The sequence below is a fragment of the Cavia porcellus genome, unplaced genomic scaffold (assembly GCF_034190915.1).
Source record: "Cavia porcellus strain 051 isolate PalLab524CR breed Dunkin Hartley unplaced genomic scaffold, mCavPor4.1 scaffold_3, whole genome shotgun sequence".
Lineage (NCBI taxonomy): Eukaryota > Metazoa > Chordata > Mammalia > Rodentia > Caviidae > Cavia > Cavia porcellus.
This window is the reverse complement of record NW_026947486.1, coordinates 97,678,545-97,696,560: the sequence shown is the minus strand read 5'-3', so window position 1 is coordinate 97,696,560 and position 18,016 is coordinate 97,678,545. Positions and strand designations below refer to the sequence as shown.

The window sequence follows — 18,016 nt, the reverse complement described above, 5'->3', positions numbered from 1 at the left end:
AATCGTTCAAAGAAACAACTCTTTGATTCATTGATTCTTTGTATTGTTTTCTTAGTCTCCATTGCTTTAATTTCTTTTTCTTTTATTTATTTATTTTTGTAGTACTTGGGATCGAACTCAGGACCTCATGCTTGTCAGGCAGGCGCTTACACCACTGAGCTAAATCCCTAGCCCTTATTGCATTAATTTCTGCTCTGATCTTTTTTTTTTTTTTTTTTGGTACCGGAGATCAAACTCACGACCTCACGCTTGTAAGGCAGGTGCTTATGCCGCTGGGCTAAATCCCCAGCTCTGCTCTGATTTTTGTAATTTACTTCCTCATAGGAGCTTGATTGGCTCTTCTTTTTCTAGAAGTTTGAGGTTCAACATTAAGTTTTTTTTTTTTTTTGAGCTTTGTCTTTTTTCCTGACATGTATGTTCACCACTTTAAATTTCTCTCATAGGACTGCAAAAGTTCTGTCAGGCTCCTGTACATATTTCCTTCCTAGACACCAGTTGTGCACATTTATAATTTGTAAATGTACAAATATATACTATTTTAACAAATGGATACGTACAATCATATAATACTGAAATTTATTAAAGAAATACAGATTTGGTGGTTTGTTTTTTGAGACAGGATCTTGTTATCTAGTCAAGCTGGCCTCAAACTTGAGATTCTCCTTCTAAATACTGAAACAAACACTAAATCTGCTGGAAAATAAAATAGGTTACTCTTGAAAACATAGGTGTAGGCAAAGATTTTATGAACAAAACACTGATCACATGGGAAAAACTGCAAAGAATCAATAAGGGATCTGATCTTGTTAAAACAGATTTTTTACACAGCAAAAGAAATCATCATCAAAGTGAAGAGACAACTCAAAAAATGGGAAAAATTTTTGCTGTTTCTCAGACAAAAGGTTGTTATCTAGAATGTATAAAGAACTCAAAAAACCCTCGACCTCTAAATTTAAAGACTCAATCCAAAAATGGGCATCTGAAATGAACGGAGACTTTTGAGGGGAAGAAGTCAAAACAGCAAACAAATATACGAAAAAATGTTCAACACCATGGTTATTTAAGAAATGCAAATTAAAGCAATGCTGAGATTCTAACTCACTCCAGAAAGAATATCTGTTATCAAGAAATCAACCAATAACAAATGCTGGTGGGACTGTTGGGAAAAATGAACCCTCCACTGTTGATGGGAGTGTAGACTGCTGCAAGCACTGTGGAAATCTGTAGATATTCCTCAAAACGTAAAACTAGAGGTTCTACTTGACCCAGCCATTGCCCTTCTTGGTATCTTCCTGAAAGAATTAAATGCATCACACTACAGTGATATATGCACGCCCATGTTTATAGCAGCACAATTTGTAATAGGTAAGTCTTTGAAAGAGCCCAGACGCCCATCAACTGATGAATGGACAAAGAAGATGTGGTTTTTTTATACAATGTAGTGCTACTTTGCCGTAAAAAAGGATAAACTTGAGACAGTTCTAGGTAAGTGGATGAACCTTGAGACCATAGTCTTAAGTGAAATAAAATCGGACACACATGTGTAAATATCACATTGTTTCTGTGGTGTGAGAAACAAAGTGTAAATGAGGACCACAATATATAATAGATATTGTGAAATAGGAAGGAAATTTTCAGATGGGAAGGGGAACGAGAGAGGGGGCAGGGGAAAAGGAAGGAATAGAAAAGAAGAGAGTGGGAAAAGTAGGAAAGAATGGAAACAAAGGTTTTGTAAATAAGGAGGGGAAAAGAAACTGAATAGAGTGGAGTGGAGTGGGAAAAAAAGAGTCAAGTTATATGTTTTTTTTTTTTTTTTTTTTTTTTTTTTTTTTTTTTTTTTTTTTTTTTTTTTTTTTTCTTTTTCCTTTTTATCAGTACCAGGGATCGAACTCACGACTGCCTGCTTGCAAGGCAGGCACTTATACCACTGAGCTAATTCCCCAGCCCCAGTCAAGTTATATCTTGTACACGTACAAATTCCCTATGTTGAACTGATCATATAGATGCCTAAATGATATCCATAAACTTAACTAATAAAAATATCAAAGCCTGGTCTTGCTTTCATGAGATTCAGCCTGAACTCATTACCATTCTCACGAAAGCAAAACCAAAGATTCTGACGAGTTCCTCCTCCCAGCTTCCCTCAGCGTTTCCACTTCGTGCTAGTCGCTATCGATTCCCACCATGCCATGCCTTATACTGGGTAATTACTAAGGTCTCCTCTGTTTCTGTTTTGTGTGAAGTGAACTTTAAAAACAGAAAACATTTAGTATTTAACAAGCAGGCCTAATTTCACGTCAACCACTCCACACTTGCTGGTACTTGAATTTAATACAAGACAAAAATATTTTAAGACTTCAACTAGACATCTTACTCACCTGTCCATAATTAGTCCATGAGGGATAAACACCTTTTCCAAATCTTCAATGTAATGATGAGGAATACAAAATAAATCTAGGTCATAGCCTGGTTCATCGTCACTAATCTGAAAAAGAAATATAGCGGTTTCAAATGAGAGCATTATGGGGTATAAATGTTTGATGAGACTTCTTATATGATTAAATTTAGTTAGCCAGAGAAATTTAGATATGAGATGACATCAAGAGCTATTAACTTTGTAGATATAATAAATTATAGCCATCTAGGAAAATCATATATCTTACAGAACAATAATTGAGAATGTGCAAGTAGAATAATATGATTTACAATTTCCTTTAGGTCATGAAGAGAAAAGGAAAACTTTTAAAGAGGTATGAATATGTGACAAACTGCTGATAATATTTTAAATGTAAGTGATGAGCATGTGGCATTTCATTATACTATTCCAGCTGTGTGGTGGTGCATAAGTGTAATCCAAGCTACTCAAGAGGCTAAGTGAGACAGGATTGCAAGTTAGAAGCTAGCCTGGACAACATGGTAAGACTCTACCTCAGAAAAAACTAAATATTATTCCCTTTTTAAGTATGCTTGAAACTTTACTTTAAAATATAAATATACTCTAATTTCATTAAAGTTAAAATACACAAAATAACAAAAACTGCTGTATCCCATCCCCAATCCAAATAGCCACTCTTATTTTACAGTAGGAAAAAAATCACCAAAAAAGAAAAATGAAGCCAGGTGTGGTGGTACATGCCTATAATTCTAGGATATTCTGTCTCAAAAATCAGTTTTAAAAAGGGCTAGAAGTATAGCTCAGTGGTACAGCACCTGTAAGGTCTAAGGTCCCATGTTCAATAATCAGTACTACATTAGCTCTATATTGGGTACTTAAGGACTAGTTGTTTGACTTTCAATAAGTTATATATATATATATATATATATATATATATATATATATATATGGCTTACATATATGATATATATAAGCCACATATGATACATATAAGCCATATATATATGTATATACATATATATGGCTTATATTATTCACAGAATTCAGTTATATTTTGAGGTTTCTACTGCTGAAAAATTTGCATTTCACATTTTCTTTTGTTCAGTTCCTTAAACTCTGTTTTGATTTGGGATTTCGATAGAATTTTAGGTATTGTCAGGTACCTAGATTTTCCCCTCACACCTTCATACAATCATAGGTGAGACCTTTGGAAGGTGACTGGTTTGTAACAGCATTATAGCTGACTTGCTCTATATAAGAGGTTTGGCCTGGTCAGAAGAAATGGATCACTGAAAGGTTTTATCTCCTTCGAGCTCCTTCTTTGACTTTTTGCTTCTCTACCACCATGACACACATAATCAGCTATTCCTATGTTATGCCCCTCCTGTCATGTTGTCCTGTTTGAAATCAAGTGACCATAGACTGTAAACATAAACCTAAGTAAACCTTTCCTCCTATGAACTGTAAGTGTTGAGTACTGTGTCTAGCAATGAGAAAGCTAAGATTTATCAGGAAAATGAGATCATTACGGTTACACTACTTGACCATGCTGTTTAGAAGCTTTTGGAAGAAGATCACTGGATGAGTTTAGAAAGGCTTAAAGATGCTAGCTGGAGAAGGAGCCCTAGAATGCAGTAAGCTGAGTTTGAGGGAGAATCTAATCAGAAGACTAGAATGCAGACATACAGATTGCATAGACTTGGCTCAGAAGTTTTCAGTTGGGAAGAACTCTATTGGCAGTTGGACTCTAGGTCACGTGTGTTATGCTCTACAGAAAATTTTTCTACATTTTGCTCTCATCCTGAGACTTTGTGAAAGACTAAGGGCAGCAGACTAAATAAGAAGTAAATTTCAGGGGCTGGGGGTTTAGCTCAGTGGCATAAGCGCCTGCCTTGCAAGCAGGCAGTCATGAGTTCGATCCCTGGTACCGATAAAAACGAAAAAGACCAAAAAAAAAAAAAAAAAAAAAAAAAAAGAAGTAAATTTCAAAGCAACCTAATGTTGGGGATATCACATAGATACTATTGGGAGCTTTTAGCCAGGTTTATACTGAAAACCAAGAGCAAAAAAGCACGTGTAAAATCTTTGCAGTTTTGCCAGAAATAAGACACTTGCAAAGATGGAACAGAAAAGAACTTGGTTGGTGAAAAAAGCATTTTAGGGGCTGGGGATTTAGCTCAGCGGCATAAGCGCCTGCCTTGCAAGCAGGCAGTCGTGAGTTCGATCCCCAGTACCAATAAAAAGGAAAAAGACCAAAAAAAAAAAAAAAGAAAAGAAAAAAGCATTTTACTTACTTACTTATTTATTTACTTTGGTACCAGAGGTCAAACTCATAAATTTGTACTTGCCAGGCAGGCACTTGTACTACTAAGGTAAATCCCCAGCCCATAGAGTCACATTTTAAAAGTGGCTTAAGGACATGTCAAGTATCAGCAAGGCTTCACTTTTCAAAGGCTCAAAATTATATCCAGGGACTCAGAGACCCCTGTAGGCATGGTTTAAAAGGGCTTGGCTACTGTCAGAACAGGTAGCAAACCTTGGCATCATCCACATGGCAATAGTTTTACAGGCATTCAGTATTGCAAGAGTTGTGAGGTTAGGAAGACATCCACAATGATCTAAGAAAAGGCCTGGAAGCCAGGTAGTGCGGCCTGGGAAGGCAGTACATACAGCTGTGGATGCAGTGGAGGCCCCAGGAAGTTGGAGAAACCAGGAATGTGCAAAGTCTGAAAGAAGCTGCAAGGAGCAAGCAAATCCAGCCCAAGAAAAAGCCATGAGGGCCACTAATGCACATAATGCTGTAAAGGCAGGATTCCCAAATCCTTTCAAGTTCACATCTCAATATAACTTGGCCTGGATGTGGAAATAGTGCTATGGAGTTTAATGCTCAGCGTACTGGATTTCAGTCTTACTCTGGATCCACTGGGCTCCTTTTGGGTTTTTTTTTTTTTTTTTTTTTTTTTTTTTGGTACCAGGGATCAAACTCATGACCTTGAGCTTGCCAGGCAGGCACTTAAGCTGCTGAGCTAAATCCCCAACCCCAACCTACTGGTTTCTACCCTCCACATCTCCCTTTTGCAGGGAATGTTTACTGTGCCAATGTACATTGGCAGAGTTTAACTTTCTTTCAGATTTTTGCAAGGGCTCACTGCTAACAGTTTGCCTTAAGACTCAGAGGACACTCTAAACTTGGGACTTTTCAGCAATGCCAAAACTATTAGAACTTTGGCAAATTTTTTTTTTTTTTGTCTTTTTCCTTTTTATCGGTACCAGGGATCGAACTCACGACCGCCTGCTTGCAAGGCAGGTGCTTATGCCGCTGAGCTAAATCCTCAGACCCTACTTTGGCAAATTTTAGACATGGACTAAATGTATTTTGCATAAAGGGATGTGCATGAGTTTTTTGGAAGTCAGGGGTAAAATTTTATGATTTATATCTACAAGTCCTCCAAGAACCTCATGTGCTCGTATGGCAGGCAGGTGGGTGCTTTTGGAAGGTGATTAGATGGTGGGGGCTTATAGCTGACTTGATATTAAAAGATGGGACTCATTGGAAGAGGTGGGCCACTGTGTTCATGACCTGGGGCCCCCAGTTCCTCCTTGACTTTCTGTTTCCTTGCTGCCATGACATGAACAGCTTCTCCACTATGCCCCTTTCCCAAGGCATCCTGCCTTGGGACTAGCTAATGATGGACTGTAAATGTGAGCCAAAATAAACATCTCAAGCTTTAAATTGTGGGTTAGAAAAGAGGCTAAGACATCAGGTCAGCCTCTTGTACTCCGCAGCCTGCAGAATCCAATATACTTTTAAAAGAGGAAATACTACATTCTTTGAGGAAAATATTATACCAGATCTTTTAGGTTCTAATATACTGCTAAAAATTTACTTCATGTTTATATCTGAACACATTTTCTACTCAGAAAATGGATATAGGACATTTGAGTCAGGTACAGAAATATTCCAAGAATATTTATCAAGCAAATACTGCTTTTGTATGTTTTATAAAATGAAACAGCTAAAATTTTAGGAAAATAGACCTTATTCAGTTTTATAAGATAGTACAATAAACACTCATATCCTGCTTATCAGGGAATATTTGCTATAACCTGATGAGAATTAAAGTGTACTATTTCGTACTGCTTTAAAAATCAAGAAGATCCAGAGTACCAAAATGACTGCCCTGAAGCTGACTCACTCTTTTCTTCTAATTACTCATGGCTTCTGCCACAATTATATCATCCCTTGACTCCTGATACTGTTTCTGCCACAATAAATTCAGAATCTGTACCAAAATCTAATTTGACAAGCCCACAAAAATGTAAATTATCAAACACAGTTATACTAAGGTTAAACCTAAAATCTATGGTTCCCCGGTGTCTTAGTTACTTTTGGGTTTTTGGAGGGTTTTTTGTTTGTGTTTTTGTACCAGGTACCAAACCCATGACCTTGCACTTGCCTGGCAGGCACTAACACCACTGAGCTAAATGCCCAGCCCCTTAGTTACTTTTCTTGTTGCTGAGATTAAATACCTGACATCCAAAGTTAAAGGAACAAAGATTTATTTAGTTTACACTTTGCAGTCGTTTCAGTCCATAATCAACTGGCTCCAAGGCAGGGTGGCATGGCAGAGGAGAAACAGTCCATGGACAGGTAGAATGTAGCAAAACTGGCTGGGGATATAGCTTAGTGGCACAGCGCCTGCCTGGCAAATGTGAGGTCATGAGTTTGATTCCCAGTACCAAAAATAAAAAAAGAATGCAGCGAAATCAGTAAGCGTCCAACAACAGCAGCACAACAGCAGCCCTCTTTCTGTTCCTTATATTATATCAAGGCTACACAACTTTAGGTAGGTAGCGCTCACACCCATGGGAGGCCTTCTCATTATCCACACTTAGGGTAACACCAAACCATCATTGGACTAATTAGTAATTAGACATCCTTAATACCAGTCACACACAATAGATCCAGTCACCTCTGGAAAAGCCCCACCAATGACCACATGAGGCTTTGGGAGGACATGTAGACATAAACCGTTAACAGCCAGTAACCTGTCTCAAAAAATCAAACCAAATCAAAATAAAAAAGAGTAGTTTTGGTCTACACTACAGACTACTATTAGTTTAGACACTGTTCATAACAATGACATGTTATTGTGAGGGCGGGGGAAGCACTATTTTACTAATTCTATAAAACTCACCAGTAGGTGGCTTGAGGTATAGCTCATTGGTATTGTATGTGCTTAGTATGTGTAAGGCTCTGAGTCTGAGCAAATCTACATAGGCACTCTTCTACTTTTGAGGAATGGGATGGAAGTAGTTTTGAGATGGTATTGTACTACATAGCCTAGCCTGGCTTCAAACTTTTAATCTTCCTGCTCAGTCTCCCAAATGCTGGCATTACAGGTGTGTATCACAGTGCCTGGCTACTTTTATAATTTTTGTGTAGAATCAAATAAACACTTTCTGCCATCATATGGCAGAAATAATTTTACTTTCCAACCTGGAACTCTATATTATAAAAATATGTTATCTAAAATTGCAATAAGGAAATTATTCTAAGCTAATAAAATCCTTGCAACATCAATATACTATCTGTGACTAGCAATGCTTAAATTTGTTGCCAAAAATGATACCATTCATGAGTTCAAACAAGACAAAATAGAAACAGGGAAGTGACTCAAAATGAACTAGGTAAATTAAAAGATGTATTAATAACATAAATGCATTTGTTTTTATTCTTAGTGAATACTAATATTTCTAAGCTTCTAGAATGGAAAAAAATTACTAAGTGGCATATTTTACCTTTTATAATTCATATACATTAAAATTACCAAAAAAAGAAATCAAAGTAGATAATAAGATGTCCCTTTGGGATAATCTGTATTAACTCTGAATATCATAAAAGCAAAATTGTATTTACTGAAGCAGATATTCCTAAATGGGAAAATAATTTAAGCTAGTAATATGTTCATCTTCAATTTTAAATCAGTCTTAAAAATAAATTACATATACAACTTCTAAGGGTTCAAAATTCCTTTTAAGGATTAAAGCTATTTTAAGAATTAAAATCAGAGACAGTCCTGTAATCCTAACACTTAGGGAGGCTGAGGCAGGAGGACTACAAGTTTGAGTCACATCTGAGCATGTTAGCAAAACCCTGTCTCAAAATAAAAATCAAAAAAAAAAAAAAAAACTGGGGAGCCAGGGGGTGGCGCATACCTATAATCCTAGCACTTGGGAGGCTGAGTTCAGGAAGATCACCATGAGTTTCAGGACAGCCTGAACTACATAGTAAGACCCTGTCTCCAAAAAATAGTGGGGTGGAGGCTGCGGATACATTAGTGGTAGAGCACTCGCAGATTCAATCTCCAGTATGGAAAAAAATTAAAATCAGATAAACTATTCACCTAAGGATAAATTTTTACCCACTCTAGGCAAGTGGGCTCCTAACTACTGCAAGTGCAAGGAAATGAATTGATCTTTTATTATACACACAGTGGAAAAATAGACATGTTCGTGTGGACAAGAAACATTATACCTATCAATCCTCTGAAGCTCAAAGATGAGTACAGTGGCAGTATCACAGCAATCTGACATGTTTCTTTGAATTTTTATCAGTACACATTATTTTAAATGTTAGTAATTTAATAACTACTGGCAGCAAAATAACAATTGAGTCTCAATATTAATATTAATGGTAATGACTGCTAATCTATATGGTATATGTGACTACACATAAAAGTACAGAAATGTAAAAGAATACGCAAGCACACCTCCGGCATCCCTTCCCTGTAAGGGGGAAAATGACACGGCCCATTTACTGCCCGCTCAAGTAAAGATAACTAAAAGAAAATTCCACAGAGCATGGGATTGCAATTCTTTAGTTGCAAATACTCAAGAGATTGAGGCAGGAAGATCATTTGAGTTAGGAGTTAGATGCCTATATGGGTGACATAGCCAGACTTTGTTAAAACAATGAAGATTAAATTAAAAACATCATCACATCAGGGATTTAGCTCAGTGGCATAAGTGCCTGCTTGGCATGCATGAGGCCATGAGTTCAAGCCCTCGTACCAAAACAAAAAAATCTTTACAAATAAAAGACTCTTGTCTGCTGATCTGTTTGGTCCTTTCTCCACTTACTGCAAACTCAGACACAAACAATGGATAGAAATAATTAAGACAGATCTGTAGTACACATAACAAGAGTACTGAGTTCATAGAAACCTCTAAACGGAACTGCTCCATTTCTTGGTGGTCAAAAAGAGTAATTTTGGTAGTGATGATGCATGCCTGTAATCCTAGCACTTGGGAGGCTGAGGCAGGAAAATGTTGAGTTCAAGGTCAGTCTGGAGTATATAGGAAAACTATCTAAAACAATCAAACCAAATCCCAACAAAAAAGAAATGTTATCTGCACCTACAGAGAACTATCAGTTTAAATCCTGTTCATAACAATGATGTGCTGCTAGTCAAAAAATGTACCATTTTACTAAGTTTATAAAAATCACTAGCAGGTGGGCTGGGGGTTTAGTTCAACGGCACAAGTGCCTGCCTGGAAAGCACAAGGTCACGAGTTTGATCCCCAGTATCAAAAAAAAAAAAAAATCACTCTCAGGTGGCTTGAGATATGTGCTTAGCATGTGCAAGGCTCTGGGTTTGATCCCTAGTAGGGGCACACACACACACACACACACACACACACATCATTAGCACGGTAAGATTTAAGTTCAGTTAGTACAGTATTACATTTCTGCACTATCATCCTAAAATTTACCAGATACATCCACCTAAAGAATATCCAATGATTCACATTAAATTAGAAAAATCCAGAAGAATTTTTCTAAAAGTTACAAGCAGCATGGGTTGAATCAGGCAGATCTGGGGCTAATTTTAGCAAAGTGATCTAGGGCAAATTACTTCACCTATCTACACTCTAAAGTCAAACTAGTCAGTTTATATATGCCCACTAGGGTACCTATTATATAACTTTAAGGCATTTACATTAAATAATTTCTGCAAAGCACTCAATGCCTAAAATATAGTATTTGTATTCTTAAAAATCTACTATTGTCATTCCTAATTTAGAGATTCACAGTTCAGTGGTAAAGCACTTGCAGGAGTTGTTGAGTTAGATCCTTAGCACCTCAAAAAAAAAAAATTTAGAGCTGAATCTGGGCCAGATAACTTAGGTTCAAATAGTAGTGGCATTATTTAGTGATCCTAAGCAGGTTACCTAACCCCTATGAACCACACAAAATAAGACCAAGTTAGATAATATCTTTAAAGGGCTCAGAACAGTAACTAGATGTGGGCATGGTGGCACATGCTTGTAAGCCTAGCACCCTGGAGGCTGAGGCAGGAGGATCTTGTGGGTTCAAAGCTGGACTGAACTACATAGTGAGACCATCTCAAAAAATTGGAAAAAGAAAAAAGGAACTAAGCATTATTAAGTGTCATTTCTAACACGTGGATAATTTAAGGGAATGAATTTTTTTTAATGTCTTTTTCTTTCTTATTAGTACCAGGGATCGAACTCACGACTGCCTGCTTGCAAGGCAGGCGCTTATGCCACTGAGCTAAATCCCCAGCCCCAAGAATGAAATTTTTTAAAAGGAAACTAGAACTTGCAAACTAAAAAATACAATGAACTTCTAAATGTTAAAACCAGTATCAGTCAGTTCTAGTAATATCTAATTCACTGTATACTGGGATAAGAATCATTCATCCAAAGCTAAAAGTATCTACCTAACTTCCTGAGCTAATGAATAAAAATAAAAGCCATTATTTGCTGAGGACCCCCATACATTGCTTAATTGCACAGCCTCTGGCAAGAGACGTAGGTTTAAATTAGAACTCTTCCTTTTTCAAATTTATCCCCTGCCCTGCATGCTCTTACTGAACCCAGGTCCTAGGCAAGCTAGGCATATACTCTATCATCAAGCTACAGCCCAGCCTTTCTTTCTCTTCTTAGTAACTTTGTGATTTAGAGAAGTCTGTTTATCTCTTTGAGGCTTCAGAGCATTCTATAGAATTGTAATGATCACATCACTGTTAAAGGTTGTTTTGAGCAGTTTCTTCCCAGTTCATAATATCTATTGCACATTTTGCATCTTATTTACTCGTTCAGTTTCTCACATTAGGGAGACAATAGGATGTTTACATATATGGGTCTGACATATCATTTATGAGTATGGTCTAGAGAAACTGTTCAAAAGAAAAGACAAACTGTGATGGGGGAAAGGGGAAAAGAAGAAAGGGAAAAAGGAAAAAAAAATATATGTGTACACCAAACAGTTAAGACAGTTATACAGCTAGTTTCTCTTAGTTCACTGAAAAGAAAGATTTGTGCTTATATTGTTAGGACAAGGTATCATGCCTATACCTTTTACTCTGAATAACTACTACAAAGACAACGATATGCAATGTATTAATTATTGTAACTGTCCTACTAACCTGTTTTGAAACTACTTCATTGTTAATTTTTTATTTTTTTCTCTTTAAAATAAAAAAGTTGTTTCCAAAACTATGTATGTAAACACAATAATAGTTATTATTACTATTCCTAGTCAGGGACAGTGCAAGAGTTGGCTGTGCATTCACACAGACTGTAACCAGTAACCAGTAACCAGTAGTAACCAGTACTTCAGATATAGTACTAGCAATAGGAGCCCAGAGAGGCCAAAAAGCTAATAACACAGCCCAAGCAAGTGAGATTCCCTGTCAGACTTCGGAAAGAACACATCCCTTCGCATGAAGCCACAATGCCTTACATGAAATAGAATGTTTTTTTTTTCCTTAGGGCCCAAGTAACTACTCATTCCACAAACCATTACTGAAATCTTCCTGTCTGGTTTGATACCCCATGCTTGTAGCACCACTCACAAGGCTTAAGTAGGAGGTCACTCTGAGCTCATGAGTTTGAGCCCAGTCTATGCAACAATAATGGGGCCCCTCCCCATATGAAAAAACTAACCAACTAAAATAACAAGCAGGAAACTTCTGGCTGGGCTTGGTGGCCAACGACTGTAATCCCAGTGCACAGGAGGCTGAGGCAGGAGGATTGCTGCAAGTTCAAAGTGAGCCTGGGCTACAAAGTGATTTCAAGGTCAGCCTGAACTGCATAGTGAAGGCCTGTCTCAAAAAAAAAAAAAGACAAAAAAAAAGAAAAAAGAAAAGAAAACTTCTTACTTGCCAAGCACTGTGCTATGCGCTGAATTTACAATTGGTGACTCCTATCCTTGTAAAGTTTGTTAAAGGGATGGGAGTGGAGCTCAGTGGTACAGCACTTTTTTACTGTGAACAAGCCCTTGGGTTTCCAGCACAACAAAAAATGTATTTGTTAAAGCGAAAGAGACAATCCACAAGTAATCAGTCCGTTGCTGAATCAACAATGACCATGACCATATTAAAGCAGGTTAAGGCATTTAACTGAGGGGAGGGGATGAGCGGAGACGCTGGCTATTTTAGCAAGTAAGAGGAGGGGGGCACCTTAGCTCATTCAAGGAAAACAAAATCAATGAGGGTGGAGGCAAAGCATCAGAGGTTGACTGTAGTAAGAACGTCCTGGAAAGCACCAGATTCGCATTTTTTTTTAAACTCCCTGCAGCAAAGTGCATAGAATCCAGGTTCCAGCATATCTGAATTCAAGGCCTGCTTTGGGGCGATGGGGAAACGCTCCGTCTTTTGATTAGTTTCTTCGCCTGTAACGTAGGCATGGTTATGGCTACCTAGGTGGTTGCGCGCATCCAAAGGGCCAATGCGCATTCCCACAAACCTGAATTATAGCATCTGCAGAACTAAATGCAAAGCCCTGTTTCCCATGTGCCCTCCCGTGCGGTCATTCCCGGTGCCGATAGTCCTTGCACCAGGTGCCCCGAGGGCACCCGCCAACCCCCAACTTCTAGGGAAAGGCCGCTCCGGACCGAAGCTCCCACGTCTCCTCCCCCCACCGCCGCCAGGCAACCCACGGCCTCTCCTCATGGCAGGCTCGCCAGCCGCACAAGTCAACCACAGCGCCATTTCCACCGGCTCTGCCCTCACGCAGCCCTCTCTCCCAGGGCTGTCCCGGACAGGTCCACCCTGAACCCCGCCATTGCGTCCTCCATGCCACCCTCGTGTGACGTAGGGCCAAACCAGGGAACCCATGACCGGCCCGGTCCTCCGGGGTTCCCCAGTCCCCCGTGGCCAACACGGACCACAAGCTTCAGGGCCCGGCTCCGGCTCGCCTTATTGGACTAGGCTGGGCTGGGCTAGGAGCCAAACTGCTCACCACGACGCTGGGGCTCCGAGTCGCCATAACCGAGCCGAACGGCGAGCAGGACGACGATAGTCTGCGGAGAAGGAAGCTGGCGCAGGGTAGAAAAGCCGGCAGAGGCGATACCGCTTGCACCACCCCGCGCAGGGGAGCACGCCCCGCCCCGCCCTCACTGAGCGCCTGCTTCACACCCTCAGGCACCCTGGCCACGCCCCTCCACGCCCACACCGGCGCCTTCGCTCCGCCCACGCCGGCGCCCTCGCCCTGCTCAGGGGAGCACGCCCCGCCCAGCCCCGCCCTCCGCAGCCTTGCCCCCCCGCCGCCCCGCCTGGGCCCTTGTGCCCGCGCAGGGGAGCACGCCCTGCCCCGCCCCCGCCCTCGCCTCGCTCCCGCCCCGCCCCGCCGGTGCCCGCGCTCTCTCGCGTGTCTCTGTCAGCCGCGGCGTCCCGACTCCAGAGGCGGCTGTGGCCCTTAGAGTTTTCTTCTGGAACGGGCAGAGGCTTCTCAGGGTCGCTTCCGCGCCTGTTTATCTCCGCCTCCTGTTTAGCGGGCTCTCAAATTCCCAAACCCACCTCCACCAGCATTTTCCCTGGGGTCCTAACCTGGGAGCCAGTTCCTCAGGACCCAGTCACCTTGTGCCCTGGGAGCCAGGCGCCCCCTCCTCAGGAGGAGAACGGAGACCTGGCGCTAGAGGCAGCCAGATCAGGGTACAAATCCGAGCGGAGCGAATGCAATAAATGGGGATCTTGCTATTACTGACCTTTATTTTTGTCTTCACAAATTCCGTGTGGGATGGGGCCAAAAATATGCCACTGCTTACTCTCGAACAGTTGTTTGTAGCGACGACGTTGCTCCTGTTGTCATCTGTGTAGCTCCGCACCCCCCTCAGTACCCGGGCCCCCACGCAGTCAGCGGCTTCCCGCTTCTGAGGATCATGAGGAAGATGTGCTAGAAAATGGGGAAACCGGCAGGTCGTTGCACTCCGCTGAACTTCTGCCTCTCCCAGCTACGTGCCCTCCTGCAAGTTTGTTTGTAGTTCCAGCAGTTCTGGGCGAGTCCGCTCAGCAGCTCAAAAAAATTATATATATATATATATATATATATATATATATATATATATTATACACACACTGAAAATGATTTCTGTTGTGAAAAACTAGTATGAGGGCTGTAAAGAATGATTTATGTAAAGCACTGACAATGGTACTTGCCACATAGTAGGTGCTCAAGAAATACTAGCTGTTATAATTTTAGTGTGTGTAAATGTGTGAACTACATACTTTCCCTAGTTTTTATGCCTTCTCTGTCATGGAGCGGCAAGAGGCTACAATGGAGAAGGTACCACATGAATTTTAAATGGAGAAAGATCTGAATTCAAATCCGGAGTTCACCAGTAGCACTGTGATTTGAGGCAAGATCCTTGAATTCTATGCTTCAGTTTTCTCACGTCAAGTGAAGCTGGATCTCCATCACAGGGCATGGTGTGGGTTAAATGAAATAAGGTATGCAAAACGTCTTATAGAACATCTGGTTTGATATATAATAATACCAGTGTCGCATGCTTCATAGTTTTGCCTGCAACAGTTCCTCACTACTTATCCCTGTAGCCTGTAAGAATTTTTACCGATTTTCCTCTTGATGGGCATTTGGGCAGCTTCCATGGAAGTTGGGACTGCAATGAACATTTTAAAAATACGTTTTGCTAAATACATGAATGTATTTCTATTTGGAACAGACGTTGAAGTTCATATTAGCATATTTTCATTACTTATCCTCTTAACAAACATTGAAGTCTATCTGGAAGTTCATTTTGAAAACTTCAGGTTATATAATTAGTTCCTGACACATGTGGACTCAGCTACCCACATTTGTTTGTAAGTTAAATACTCAACAACTCAGAATCCTTCCAGCTTGCTTCCGGGCTGCCTTTTCTTTCTTTAAACCTCTCAGGTATCATAATAGTAGATTTGGCATAAACAGTGATAATCAGGTAACTGGCAACCAGGCAATTGTAACTACATGATTTATACTGACAAAGAACCAGTACTATTACTACAGACTTGTCATTCTGTATGACAACTTGGAGTTTTTATGATGTTTAAATTGGAAAGTAGTCAACAGAGTACAATTTGCAAAATGTAATGCTTCTTTTTGGTAAGTGAAAATCTGGGTCATAAATGAATGCTTTTCTGAAATCAGACATTACAGTTAAAATTGAAATATAGTCCTTAAAATTTGCTTTCAAAGTAAATATGACATTAAGAAATGATTACTGGGGCTGGGGATTTAGCTCAGTGGCATAAGCGCCTGCCTTGCAAGCAGGCAGTCGTGAGTTCGATCCCTGGTACCAATAAAAAGTTAAAAAGTTAAAAAAAAAGAAATGATTACTAATTTTTTCATGATTCTACAGAAAATATTTTGCCATATTTTGTTAAAAAATGATCCACTCTGGGATTAGGGATATAAATCAGTGGTATAGTACTTGTCCAGCGTGTGTAAGAACCTGGGTTTAATACAGCAAAACTAAAAAAGAAAAAGGATTTCTCTATTCCTGCCTTCCCAGAAAAAATGTTGTAACCTGTGCGTTTGAACAGAATTATGAATTCTTTTTGCACTACAACCATTTCCAACTATGTTTCTGCTTCATAAATTTCTTGATTAAGAACCATGTTTTAACCATGCTTCTGTGCTCCTCCAAAATTTATACTCTTATGAAAAAAATATCACCACAAATATACCCTAAATGCTGAATTTTAAAACTGAATTGACAGTAGCTTTCTTAATAATGTCAGAGGTTTTGCTTTCACCAGAATAAATTTCTGTAGCATTGATGCAATGAATTGAGTAGAAAGTTGAACTATTATTGGAACTAACTGATGTAATGATTAATTTTGTGTGTCAACTTGGCTGACCACTGCTGCCTAAATAGTTGGTCAAACATTATTCTGGATATTTCTGTGAAGGTGCGTTTTTTGGATGAGAATAACACTTAAATCAGTGGAATTTGAGTAAATCAGAATACCCTCCAGAATGCGGGTGGATCTCATCAGTTGATAGCCTTAATAGAACCAAGACTGACCTTCTCTGAGTTAGAAGAAATTCTGCTAACAGACTGTCTTTGGATTGGAACTTGGCCGTCTCCCTACGTTTCCAGTCTGCCTGGCTACTCCATCCAACTTTGGACTCACCCAGACTCCACAGCCCTGTAAGCCAAATTTTAAAAAATCTCTCTCTCTCTCTCTCTGTCCCTCTCTCTCTAGGTATATCTAGACATACATATATATGTTCATTCCAGTGGTTCTACTTCTGTGGCAAGCAAACTATAGAACTTAACTAATAGAACTGACTTTCTAACTGGAGCATCTAATGGTATCAATTTGTAAGTGGTGTCACTTAACTATTTGAGAAGTTTGGCTGATAAAACTACACATTAAAAGTATTGCTTCATTTTCTATCATGTGCACGGAATTTTGAAATAGAAAATGAGGAAGTGAATTTTTGTGAAAGTCACTTGCTCTAGAAAATGATTCACAGAACAATATGTAATTATCCTCTTTGCAGCAGCACCTCCTTAAATCATTATCTTTGGGCATGGTCTTCTGAAAAGGAACTACTAATCTTGGAAATAGATGCTATTGCTTTCTCTTTTCTCAGAAGATTTATGTTTTCTGGTTTTCATGTGGTTGGTATCCTCACTGTGCCCTGAGAATGGATGATAAATGTCAACAAATGTTTTATGCACATTATACATTCACCATTGGCTTTCTTGAGAAATAAATTTGATATTTAATTTTTTCATTAACTATGCAATTTAATTTATGAACTCATATGTGGAAAGAGTTGACTGCAAAATTTCAGAAAGTACTACCAAATAATGGGTTGTAGATTTGCACCATGCAATGACTGATCTAACCACTAAGGGCAGACTACCCTTACATGTTACATGTTCTATGGCAGGATCATTTCACCTTTATTGCCGAATATGTTTACATGCATGTATATACTGACTTTATTTTATCCGCTGACCTACTGGCTGGTGGCCTTGCAGCTTCCTTTATTTTGCAGGCTTTGGCCTGTGTACACTTGGCTCATACAGCAGGTATTCAGCAAGAGACACAATGGACAATACTCTCACGCTCTGCTGGGACTGGAGTTACTTGTTCCCAACGCTTGCAGTCTTGAGTGTCCCTGTTCTGTTATCAGTGAACACTCTGCATGCTGTCCTTGAGAGGGAGTCATTGTTATATTTTATTTGGAAAAGATTAGGAGAAGGGAGAACGGTTATCACTGGTTGTTTCTGTTTAATCTTGTGTTAAAGTGAGAACTTTGTCCTCTCCGTACCTATCTCACAAGCTAGCAGTAAGG

At 39.6% G+C, this 18,016-nt stretch overlaps 1 protein-coding gene across 1 annotated transcript in view; it reads right to left on the bottom strand.

The window, feature by feature from the left end:
• The window catches only part of Hprt1 (hypoxanthine phosphoribosyltransferase 1), a 42,166-nt gene extending 28,276 nt beyond the window's left edge, over positions 1-13,890 (bottom strand). Inside the window, exons 1-2 of the mRNA XM_003462671.5 lie at positions 13,667-13,890; positions 2,379-2,485 (exon numbers count right to left, since the gene is read on the bottom strand). Of these exons, the coding sequence (XP_003462719.2) occupies positions 2,379-2,485; positions 13,667-13,693 (134 nt within the window). The 5' untranslated portion in view covers positions 13,694-13,890. The remainder of the gene's footprint in view (positions 1-2,378; positions 2,486-13,666) is intronic.
• Between the last annotated feature and the right edge of the window lie 4,126 nt (positions 13,891-18,016).